A 12,737-nucleotide genomic window follows, 5' to 3' on the forward strand; every position below is an offset into this window, starting at 1 on the left:
TTAGATTTGTAGAAAGTTGAAAAAATACAATAGAAGCTTGTGTGTATTTGTGTGAATGTATATACCTACCCAGGTTTTTGGTTTATGTAGGAGGTTGAATCATCAGTCTGGACTGTTGTTTGAGTATTTAAAGAACACTGATGTAGACCTGGGATACAGTTCAGTGAGAGGGTATCCCTTTGACACAGGCAAAGCACTGAGTTCAATCTCTCGCACCACAGAAAGGCTTGATGTTTGGTTTTGATGTAAAAAGCAAAGACATACTAAGGGTCTGCATTTTTTCCTCCCATGTTGGTATATTTGTTGAGATCAAAGATGTGCTTTCCAGCTAGGTGACTATTTTAAAACATTTACTGCAGCTACCACAGAAACTAATAAACATTGATGAGAGCTATTTAAACTTGTTTCATAAGTGTTTAGCCTTGCCTCATGCCTATTTTTCTGCCTAGTTGACAATATCTTTAGCAATAAGATCTCAGCTGCACATTCTTAGGTTAGGGTTATAGAGCTCAGGTTGCCTTGGAACAGGTGATCCTCATGACTTTGCCTGCCAGGCCTCACAACCTCACCACACTTGGCTTTGTATATTGCTTTTTACCACTGCTTTGATGGAGGGGGTCATTGCTATACAGTACTGTTATTTTTTTTTTAATTGTCATTATTCTCAGCTGCCCATAGGAACAAACAGTATTTTCTTAGACCGGTTTGTGGAGTTTGGTGCTAGATTGTACCTTTGAGATCATTTAGTTTAAATATTTTCATTAGCATCTGAGACAACTGAAACCAAGGAAAGTGGTCAAAACTCATAGCTTTTTCTCTGTCACATTAGCTTTCGTGGTCTCTGACTTAGCCATAATAGTGACAGCAGCTGTCTTGGGTGCTTCTCTGCCAGAGGTAGATGGTTGTTCCTAGCAGCAGCGGCAGCAGCTGAGCTCAGAGGTACCCTGCTGGGCTGCATCGCTAATGGTTGCAGAAGTTTTCCTTCCAGTGACCATTCCTCTTGGAGAAAAAAAAGTTTGTTCTTAGGATTGTAATATTTATAATACCTTGCCCTCTGAGAGTTTACGTAGGGGGTTGTAGACATGGTCACACTGTCCATGTTCTAGTCTGTTGTCTCTGTCAGTCACATTTCCTATTATAGCGCCTGTTGGTAGTCAGTAATATGACTGGGGAGTGTGGACGTTCTGTTTAGTTCTTAGCTCCTCAGAGAGTTAAGAGTAAGAATCCCATTGAAGCATGTTAATGAGTTTCTCTGTGAAATGTTTTTGTTTTAGTTACTTACACATTGGGCATGCAAAAGCTGCTCTTCTGAACCAGCACTACCAGGTTAACTTTAAAGGGAAACTGATCATGAGATTTGATGACACAAACCCAGAAAAGGAAAAGGAAGATTTTGAGAAGGTAATTAAAAGTGTAGTGATGACCTTTTCTCAGAAAAATGGGTTAAAATCAGAGCTCGATCTGATACCTTCATGGTATGAGAATAAATTTAGTTTCATTGCTGCCTTTTCCCTCTTCATCTGTATATTTCGTGCCTGAGACCTAAGCCAAAATGCAATTGAGCTCCCATTCCAAAAACTTAAGTTAATTTTTTCTTTTCTCCAGTTATTATTGAATTAAATACCTCATTTTTATTTGAATACCAATTTAACTGGAAGCAAGAGTCCTTATTGCCATAGTCTTAAGTTTATGAATGAAATAAAAACTGCACAGGTATTGTAAGGTGTGGTTTTCTAGCCCCGTCGTATCTGTATTTAAGGGACTTGTAATACAGTTACCGAGGGGCTTGTGGCGTTGGTGTCACAGTATAACAGCTCTCAGTAAACAGAGCTCCACCTTGAGATCCAGTTTCACAGCTGGACCATCGGGAAGCCAGTGCACTGAGTGCTTTCTCCTTTTCGGTCCTAACATTGTGCATCATCTGCAGTCTTTTCAGGCTATTTAAGACTGATGGTGTTTCATTACATGTGCCCAAAATAAGTACCGTTGGTTGAATATGTATAAGAAAATGACAGATACAATGCTGGTTACAGTGAATTTGGTTTTTTTGTTTTGTTTTGTTTTGTTTTTTTACTGCAGGTCATCTTGGAAGATGTTGCAATGCTGCATATTAAACCAGATCAGTTTACTTACACTTCAGATCATTTTGAAACTATAATGAAGTATGCAGAGAAATTAATTCAAGAAGGGAAGGCTTATGTGGATGATACTCCTGCAGAACAGATGAAAGCGGAACGTGAGCAGAGGACAGAATCCAAACACAGGAAGAACTGTACGGCACAGTTTGTATCAGAGTCTAATGGATATGCTTGCTTTCTTTTCTTTTAATGAAAGATTAGCTTAAGACACAGTGAAGGAAGCTGGGAGTGGTGGCACACGCCTTTAATACCAGCACTCGGGAGGCAGAGGCAGGTAGATTTCTGAGTTCGAGGCCAGCCTGGTCTACAGAGTGAGTTCCAGGACAGCCAAGGCTACATAGAGAAACCCTGTCTCGAAAAACCAAAAAAAAAAAAAAAAAAAAAAAAGACACAGTGAAGGCTGTTTCTTTCTCTAATTCTTATGTTTTTCTGTTTGTCTGAGACAGTCTTGCTCCGTGTAGCCTAGCTGGGTTCAAACTTGCTATTTTCCTGCCTCAGCCTCATAAGTGTTAGGATTACAGGCTGTGTCATTAGGCCCCGCTTGCATTTCTCCTTTTCTTGCCTTGGGATCTAACCCAGGCCTGCATATGTTAGAGCACTGAGCTTACCAACCCCAGATCCTGGTATAGCTCCTTAGAGCGGTATCTACACTGCACCTGTGTTCAGCGTCCTGGCTCTAGCACCTCACTTCTTGTATACAGTTTCTTGCATTTATTTCATTTGAGGTATTCTTTCTGTAACATTTAAAGTTATTTTAATTTAAATGCTTACCAGTCCTGAAGTGTTTGAAAATGCTGTGAGCACCAACGTGTGTGTGTGTGTGTGTGTGTGTGTGTGTGTGTGTTTACTATCATATGTAAGTCTATTATCACCCCATATTGGTGCAGTGTCACGTGAATAAAGTCTCTACGTCTTTCAGTTACTTCTACACTGCTGTGACAGAAGCATCTTAGGTCCATGAGGGACAAGAGACATAAGATAGTGCAGTCCACTGTTAGAGATCAGCAGCTCTGCCATTATTCCTGGGGTATGACAATATGGCGTATTTATGTGCTACTGACTTTGGAAGCATGGAGTGGGATCAGAATTGATGCTGAGCTATTATACACAAAGGCCTAACCCTAGTTGTGCATAAAGGTCTCACAACCTTCCAAAACTGCCATCAGCTTGGGACCAGGTACTTACCCGTGGGAGGCATTTCATATTTCAAGAGTCAAAAATTATTTTATTTTCAGACAACAAATAGAAGAGGTAGTCCAGTGTGATATTACATGTCCTTTAGCTTCCCTGTGGCGCAGTCACAGGTTAGAGATTATAGAGATTATATACATCACTATATCCAATCTAAGAGACGAACTTGCCTTTCTAATTCGTGACTTGTCCCTGGGCTTATTACAAAGCAAGCTTTTTTTTTTTTTTTTAATTTTTTTTAAAAATTAAATTTAAAAAAGACAGGGCTTTTCTGTGTATCCCTGGCTGTCCTGGAACTTACTTTGTAGACATAGACCATGCTGGCTTGGAGCACAGAGATGTGCTTGTCTCTGTTTCCCAAGTGGTGGGACTAAAGGTGTGCGCCACCAAGTACAAATTAAGCAATTTTTATTGATTGCAATATATTGCCAGAACTTCCTCACTATATTTAAATCTAAAGCATCTCATTTGTAGAGCACAGAAAATTTAAATTGTTACAGTGAACTTTTTTTTTTCTAAAAATTATATTCTCAAAGGGAGTTAACTGGACTTTGAGAATGTGTATTGATTTGCATGTAAGTGAAACATGCATTATAACTTCAGAGGCTTCCACTGGAAGGTGCTGTTGAGCAGTTCTTTCTTATCCTGGTGGAACAAGGTTTTAGTACTCTGACATAGGTAGAGCCGGGGCCGCTCAGTGTGTCCTTTTTGCAGCCAAATCCCTTTATGTTTTGTACCACTGTTTTCTGTGATCTTTCATTTTCTTGGAGCCAAGCATTTCCTGTGCCATATTGGGGTGCTTGAAGGGACTTTGAGGGGACCCAAAGGCCAGGGCAAATTGCTCTGTCCCCTGGCTGTGATACAGCGAAGAAAAGAATGATTCTCCTTTAAACACACAGTGTCTACCTTGGTGGAGTAGAGGGGCTGTCTGATTAGTTGTGCCTTGATGAGAAGTGGGGGATAGTAGATGAGAAGGACTTCCCCTTACTCCGTCCATGGAATGTATCGTCTTTACCTTTCCTGCACCGTTCAGAGAGTGTATTTCCCAAATATGCTGAGCTTTGCCCTGTTTCTCAGCGTTTCACTGAGTAGCCCTTTCCTGCCTTGTGTTCCTTCCTCCTTTATCAGCCTCTTGAGTGCTGGGGATTGCCACCATCACGTTCTAACATACCCATCTATTAATGTAGTTTTAGATTAATGGGATGTGTCTGCAATACAAAAAATTCATACCAGTAATATAAAGAAGATTATACCTTTCACATTACAGCTGTTGAGAAGAATCTACAGATGTGGGAAGAAATGAAAAGAGGAAGCCAGTTTGGTCAGTCCTGTTGCCTGCGAGCAAAAATTGACATGAGTAGTAACAATGGGTGTATGAGGGATCCGACCCTTTACCGATGCAAAATCCAGCCCCACCCAAGAACTGGGAATAAATACAAGTAAGTGCACCCCTTTGCCATGTTGGGTAGCCTTGCTTTGCTCCAGTGTGAGAATGGGGGAAAGGGATGCAGCCCAGTTGGGAAGCCAGTGCCTTTGTTCTTCATATGAGTTGTCTGAGTAGCCTTTTCTGAGGTTTGCAGTGTGGCCTTTCAGGGATGGCTTTCTGACTCGGCTGTCCAAGAACAATTCCATCTATACACGGGGGCTAGAGACACGGCTCAGCAGTTAAGAGCACTGACTGCTCTTCCAGAGATCATGAGTTCAATTCCCAGCAACCACATGGTGGCTCACAACCATCTGTAATGGGATTGGATGCCTTCTTCTGGTGTGTCTGAAAACAGCTACAGTGTACTAAAATATATAGGATAAATAATTCTTTTTAAAAAAAAAGTCCTTGGCACTTTTCAATTTTCCCATATATCTTGACTAAGTGTGTAAGTGTATGTCTTTAGATAATGATATTTCTCTTCTGGTAAAAAATTTTTTCAGAGCATAAGTGGACACAAAAGTTATAGTACCAAAATTTGCAAAAATGTGAACAAACCAAGAGAAGAGCATGTGTATTTAAAATTTTGATTATTTTTTGGGGAAGGTATTTACAAATTACCAGGTTTTGTTTTGCTTTGTTTTAAAGTTCTTGTTCTAAGGCCTGAGCCCAGGGCCTCATGCTTGCCACTAACTAACACCCCCAATTTTAGACTTTTCTGCAGAAGTCCTTCTTTGTTGTGTAAAATAAGCTGTAAAATATGTTCTCTTTCTTTTCTTTTAAACAAACTTTATTATAAAAAAAAACTTGCACCAGACCCAAGTCCTATTCATCTCAATGAACCTCTATAGTTAGAATAGCCATTCTGAAGCTCTGGAGTTTCACATTGGATTTTATTACACTTCCACTGTTAAATAATTTGTTTGTTTGTATGGTTTGGTTTTTCTTTGCTTTTTTCGAGACAGGGTTTCTCTGTGTAGCCCTGGCTGTCCTGGAACTCACTCTGTAGACCCGGCTGGCCTTGAACTCAGAAATCTGCCTGTCTCTGCCTCCCAAGTGCTGGGAATAAAGGCATGCGCCACCACTGCCTAGCTACTAAATACATTTTTATATACCTATCTACCACCAAAACCAAAAAATCTGTGACAGAGAACTAGAAAAAGTTACTTCCTGTCCTTTTGTCTAACTTGTGTGCGTTACCTGCTTTGGTTCTTCTTCACCTCCCAGTAGATACTCATTCTTGTTCTCTTTTCCACATGAACCCACGTGCACATCTCTTTTCTTATATACATATATTGTTAGGTTCTTCCTGTGAGAAAGAATGTGGAGTTCTTTTATTTCTGATAATATGTGACACCCTCCCATTAATAGTATACATTTTAACTATCCATTTTCCTGCAATTTTTATTATTGTTTTCTTTATAGCTGAATAGTATTTCATTTTTACTTTTTTTTTTTTTTAAAGATTTATTTATTTTTTATATTTAAGTACACTGCAGCTGTCTTCAGATACTCCAGAAGAGGGCGTCAGATCTTGTTATGGATGGTTGTGAGCCACCATGTGGTTGCTGGGATTTGAACTCCAGACCTTCAGAAGAGCAGTCGGGTGCTCTTACCTACTGAGCCATCTCACCAGCCCTCATTTTTACTTTTTTTTTATAGATGTATTTATTTTATGTAAGCGAGTACAATGTCGCTGTCTTCAGATACACAGAAGACACTTTATGTCCATTGATATTTCATTTTAGGTAGAAATCACCTTTTCATGTTTGTTGTATTGGTTTGGGTTTTTGGTTTTTTATCTTTTTGGATGGTGCTGCCGGAAGCCCAGGACCTTGCATGTGCTGGGCAAGCGCTGTCCAGCTGCTGTGGGGATGCTGCCCTGCTGGAACGTGGCTTGGCAGGTCAGGGGTACTCAGAAGACCTGGGTAAAACACAGGTTCATCTTAAATGAGGTGTTTTGTTGCTTACCTGTCCCCCTTCATCCCTTCTTTCCTTCCTTCCTTCCTTCCTTCCTTCCTTCCTTCCTTCCTTCCTTCCTTCCTCCTTTCCTTTCCTTTCCTTCCTTCCTTCCTACCAAAGTTCATTCTTGCTTTTTCTTTGAAGAAGTGTCTCTATCTTGCTGATCCTTGTGCTGCAGCCTCCTGAGTACCACGCTCTGTTCTTGAGTACGTTTCTTTTCTTTTTCATTTTTAACATTTATATAAGTGAGTTCATGTGCCACAGCACACATGTGGCAATCAGAAGACAACTTGATAGAGTCAGTTCTCACCTGCTATGTGGCTTCCAGGGATTAAATTCAGGTCCTCAGGTAAAGCCTGAGGTGATTTCTGCCTAAATACTCAAGTAATGCCTTTATACCACGAGCCATCAGGTTTTGTTAATTATAGTGCTACAAGACTTTAGGGATTACTAAGGATATTTAAAGGGTAGATGTCATGTAAATTCTATATATAGTGTGTTGTCTGCTGATACAATATATATTGATGATTATAGAAATACTATAGAATTTGTCAAACTAATACTGAACTATATATTAAGTTGGAAATTTTCTGACTTGCTGGGCATGGTGGTGCATGCCTGTAATGTCCAGTACTCAGGATGTAGAGGATTGCCATTAGCTCAAGGCTAGCCTGGACCATATAGTGAGTACCAGGCCAGCCAGGGCTGTGTATTGAGACTGTGGGTGGGGGGTGGGGGATGGGGGGTGCTGGAGAGGTAGTTCAGTGGTTAAGGACACTGAAAGCTTTTCTAGAGGAATTGAATTCCCAGCAGCTCAGAGCAGCTTAACAGTATCTGTGACTCCAGTTCTATGGGCTCTACCATTCCCTTCTGCCCTCGGCAGGCACTGCACATATGCAAACAAAGAAGAGACTTGTACATGCAGGCAAACCCCTGAAAACAGTAAAACAAAAATAATACTTAAAAAAAAAAAAACCAATAAATTGTTTATTTTCTACACAAAAATACTCAAAGTATTTTAAACATTTTCAACTTTTTTTTTTTTTTTCTGTTGGATAGTCTATATGTAGTGTGTGGTTAGATATTCAAGGTTGGCCTGGAATTTGCAGTGATATTTCTGCTTCTATCCTCCCAAATTTTGGTTTTGTTATTACAAGTTTGAGATACTATATCCAGCAAAAATAAATAAATGAATGAATGAATAAATGAATGAATGAGTAGACTGCTAATGTTTGAGATGGGGAAGATAAAATAGTCTAATTTTATTTAGAAAGCCATTCTCTTTTTTTTCCTCTTAGTGTTTATCCAACGTATGACTTTGCCTGTCCTATAGTGGACAGCATTGAAGGTGTTACTCATGCCTTGAGGACAACAGAGTACCACGACCGCGATGAACAGTTTTATTGGATCATTGAAGCTTTAGGCATAAGGAAACCATACATCTGGGAGTACAGTCGCTTAAATCTCAACAACACGGTGCTGTCCAAAAGAAAGCTCACGTGGTTTGTCAATGAAGGACTGGTAGATGGATGGTATGTCTGATGTCACACGGAGTTGTCAGGTTTGACTAGGGAGTGGTGTTGGATAGGCCTGTAGGCTTTAAGATCCTTAGTTCAGCTCTGTCTCAGCCAGTGCATTAGAGGCCCCTCTCCCTTGACTTAAATGCTGTAAACACGTGTTTCTTCATAGGGAAGTAAGAACTGCGCTTGCCACATCTTCTGGGTGTGGATTTTTTTTTTTTTTTTTTTTAAGATTTATTTATTTATTATATGTAAGTACACTGTAGCTGTCTTCAGACACTCCAGAAGAGGGAGTCAGATCTCATTACAGATGGTTGTGAGCCACCATGTGGTTGCTGGGATTTGAACTCTGCACCTTTGGAAGAGCACTCGGGTGCTCTTACCCACTGAGCCATCTCACCAGCCCCTGGGTGTGGATCTTAGCATTAATACAGAGGTTGTGACTACGCTTCCACAGAGCGGTCTCCATCACTCTACACACATCACTCTGGTGTGGCTGTGAGATTTCTCTCCGCTCTGTGCTCTCTAGGTCCGAATGGCCCTGAACTGACTTGAGGGTGAAGTAGGCTCAGGCTCAGAGTTCAGGGCCCACTTTATTTGTAGACATTTCCTCAGAAGAGTCAGAAAATTGCTGTGGATAGGAGTAACGTTCACAGGATTTTTGTAATTTTAGTGTAAAGCTTGAAATCACCATTTTAGTCCTGTGTGTGTATGTGTATATATATAAATCATGCCCATCTATCTGGATTTACATGATTAATCTAAAAACACTATTTTGCCTGAATTAAGAACTTGTGTTTTGGTTTATACTATCAGCATAATGGTGGCCAGTAACAAATATCTATAATTCTGTCACTCAAGAAGTAAAGGCAGGAGGATCTTGAGTTTACAGTTATCCTCTTCAAAGAGTAAGACACAAATACAGCTAAGATACCGATATTGTATTGTATTAGGTATATGCCGGCAAATTTCAGTTTTATTATAGAGCTGAGTTTGGTAAAAGGTAGGTTTATCTTGGGCACTATCTTTGTATAAAGGGTATAATTGCAGCTGTACTGAAATTTTTAAATCCAAGCCAAATATCAATAACTTTCATATATATTCTTGTGTATACATTCATAAACAATTGACATAATCCCATATCTTGCCCAGTTTGTTATTTGAGACAGTCCCTTACTGACCTGGATCTTGCTAAATACCAGGCTAGCTTTGAACTCAGAGATATGCCTGCCTCTGCTTCCCAAGTGCAGCAACTAAAGGCATGTTACCATCACATTCTGCCAAGGGAATATCATTTATTTAATTTGAAATAGGATTTCTATAGCTAAGGTTGACCTTGAACTCAGTATGTATCTCAGGCTGACCTTAAACTTTAGATTCCTCCTGCCTCAACCTCAAGGGTGCTGGGATTACAGGCCTGTGCTACTGCAGTTTGTTCTGAATATAGTTTATTATTCAGACACTGAGAACTCTTCTCTCTGTATCTAAGTGATGATGTAAAAATCTGTTTGACAATGTGCATGTTTCCCAGGGATGACCCCCGGTTCCCTACAGTTCGTGGAGTTCTGAGAAGAGGGATGACAGTGGAGGGGCTGAAGCAATTCATTGCTGCTCAGGCAAGTTGTTGGGTTTTTTCCCAGCTCCTCTGAATTTCCAAGCAATCCTATTACTGCCCCTTTTGTTGCTATCCATGTTCTTCCTATTCCATATTTGTGTGGGTTATGTTGTGGTTCACCGTTGGATTTGTTCTTTTTGAAATAAAGTTTTACTCTTGAGCTCATGTGGACCTTGAATTCTGGGTGACCTTCCTGCCTTAGGTTCCCAAGTGCTGGGACTGCAGATAGGTAATTCCATGCCTAGCACGGATGGGTTGTTTTCCCCATCTCACTGTGTATCTCTGGCTCACTTGGAAATTGCTGTGTAGACTGGGTTGGCCTGTTGAGGTCTTCCTGCCTGTTTCCCAAGTGTGCATACTACCATGTCTGACTAAGAATAGACTTTCTGAAGGGAATAAATTAACGTTTTATAATAATAAAAGATTGGGACAAAAACAGTGGCCTGTGTTCATGTGGGTGGTGAGGTGTCTATTCTGAGCAGCCCACAGAATGACTTCCAGCAAGGAACACAGTCAAGGCTGCACACCAAGGTCTCAGTTTCAGTGAAGTACATCTGCAAGCATTTGTTTTGTTTGTTATTCTAAGTATGCTTAACTGAAGCAAAATCTCCTTGGTATTTATTTTTTTAGTTTATAGTTAGCATTCACATGGAGGTCAGAGGGCACCTTTCCTTCTACCATGTCGGTTCTAGGTTAGGCTTGGTGGCACACACCTTTACCTACTGAACCATCTTGCCAGCCCCTCTACGTGGCATTTCTCATCCTTAAACTATTTTTATTGCTTTTCTAGGGCTCCTCAAGGTCTGTTGTGAACATGGAATGGGACAAAATCTGGGCATTTAACAAAAAGGTACATAATCCTCACTGGTATGCTTGTGTAGAGTAGGTCCTCTGCATCATGTTACCATTGTGCGGGCTATAGAGAATGGAATGATTTCCTTCTTTAATGGGTAAGGGTACTAAACATGTTAATCACCCTGGCAAGGAACAATTATTGAAGCAACAAACTCAAATTTATGGGAAATGGTAATAGTTTTTCCTTATCTTTTACGAACACTCTGCATTTCATTTTTCTGCTTTCAAGCTGCGAGCTCTCTGTAAGAAGGTATCACTTCATACTTATATTGCCTTAAACATAGCTTTTAGCATAGTACATGTTACAAACTGAGGAGTTACACAGCTTTGGAGCACAATCACATTTCTGTAAAGACTGGCACAATCAAACCTGTTGACAGTGCATCATCCCTCGTTTGCCAAATATGTCCTCTGTTCTTTGTGCAAAGGGAGACTTGGCTAACCTCATTCCACTGTTCCCTTGGGTGCTGAGAGGACATAGAAGTTTAAAAAAATGCATATTGTATTGAGTTGTAATGAAGGTTTGCTAATTATAATCGCTGTACTTTAAGCTTGAAAAAAAAAGCTTTCTTAATTGGAAAATCAAAGCAGGAATCATGCATATTGATATTGTTAACCTCTGATTGGGAGCAGATGCTTGGACACTATAATAAGGCGGATGGTTAGAGTGCACGTTGTGCGGTGCGGCTCCTGTGATTGTGACCTGTAGATTCGTCCTTGGGGTTGCTGCTTGGTTGTGCTGATGTCTTGCCTCACATAGTTGCTTGTCTTGCATGTGTCTTGAATTTAGTTTTTTACTTTTAGTGACTTTTATATGTTAAGGAATCATTAATTGGTTCTTTCTGTTGCTGCAGTTACTAATAACAAACACAAGTAGAATTTACAAGGAAGTTAATATTTGTGTACTTCTTTTCCTTTCCAAATCAATTTTTTTCAATAGTTAATTTTTTTATTCACTTTCTATCCTTAACTCAGTCCCCCCAGCTCCCCTCTTAAAATCTTACAAGTCCTTTCCCCCATTACACCCTCCCATTTTCCTCAGAGAAGGGGAGCTCCCTTGGGTACCACCCCACCCTGGGACATCTAGTTCCAGCAGGACTAGGCATATCCTCCCCCACTGAGACCCAACCAGACAGTCCATATAGTGAGAAGGGGATCCAATGACAGGAAACAGAGACCGAGACAGCCCCCGCTCCACTTGTTAGGAGACCTACATGAATACCAATCTATATATTTGCTACAAATGTGTAGGGCGTCTAGGTCCAGCTCCTGTATACACCCTGGTTTGTGACCTAGGCTGTGTGAGCCACCATGGTCCCAGTGTAGTTGACTCTGTAGGACTTTTTTTTTCTTTCTTTCGTTCTTTCTTTCTTTTTTTTTTTTTTTTTTTTTTGTTTATTTGTTTGTTTTGGTGTCCTTGACCCCTTCTGGCTAGCTCACTTATATCCCCAACTCTTCTACAAGACTCCCCAAGCTATACCCGATGTTTGGCTATGGGTGTCTGCATCTGTTTCCATCCGCTGTTGGACGAAGTCTCTGAGGAGACAGTTATGCTAGGTTCCTGTCTGCAAACCTAGCAGAGTAACAGTGTCAGGGGTGGGCTCTCAAGTGTCAGGTGGAATGGGCCTCAAGCTGGGACAGTCATTGCTTGGCTGTTCCCTCAGTCTCTGCATTATCTTTATCCCTGTTCATTTTGTAGGCAAGACAAATTTGGGGTTGAAGGTTTTGTGGGTGGATTGATGTCCCCCTCCCTCCATTGGAAGTCCTGCTACAGGAGGTGGCCAGTTCAGTCTCTGTTTCCCCTATGGTAGGAATGTCAGGTAGGGTCACTCCCATAGTCTCCCCACATCCTCCCTCCTAGGCCTCTACTAGTCACCAGAAATGGTCCCTACCAATTTTATTCTCACTCCCAGCCGTGTTCCTCTCTCTACCTCCTCTCTTGTCCAGTTCCCTCTCTCCACCCACCTCTGATGACTAGTTGTCCCTGAGAGACAGTTGTGCATTCTCCCTTGGGAACTACTTATTACCCA

General features: G+C 40.8%; 1 protein-coding gene across 2 annotated transcripts in view; it reads left to right on the top strand.

Moving 5' to 3' along the window:
• The window catches only part of Eprs (glutamyl-prolyl-tRNA synthetase), a 66,737-nt gene that overhangs the window by 16,284 nt on the left and 37,716 nt on the right, over positions 1-12,737 (top strand). Inside the window, exons 7-13 of one of the 2 annotated variants that reach the window (XM_029538481.1) lie at positions 1,275-1,401; positions 2,080-2,272; positions 4,597-4,768; positions 8,016-8,249; positions 9,769-9,853; positions 10,643-10,702; positions 10,937-10,957. In XM_029538481.1, the coding sequence (XP_029394341.1) occupies positions 1,275-1,401; positions 2,080-2,272; positions 4,597-4,768; positions 8,016-8,249; positions 9,769-9,853; positions 10,643-10,702; positions 10,937-10,957 (892 nt within the window). The remainder of the gene's footprint in view (positions 1-1,274; positions 1,402-2,079; positions 2,273-4,596; positions 4,769-8,015; positions 8,250-9,768; positions 9,854-10,642; positions 10,703-10,936; positions 10,958-12,737) is intronic. The other variant, XM_021197312.2, reaches the window with a different exon arrangement.

The sequence above is a fragment of the Mus pahari genome, chromosome 5 (assembly GCF_900095145.1).
Source record: "Mus pahari chromosome 5, PAHARI_EIJ_v1.1, whole genome shotgun sequence".
Lineage (NCBI taxonomy): Eukaryota > Metazoa > Chordata > Mammalia > Rodentia > Muridae > Mus > Mus pahari.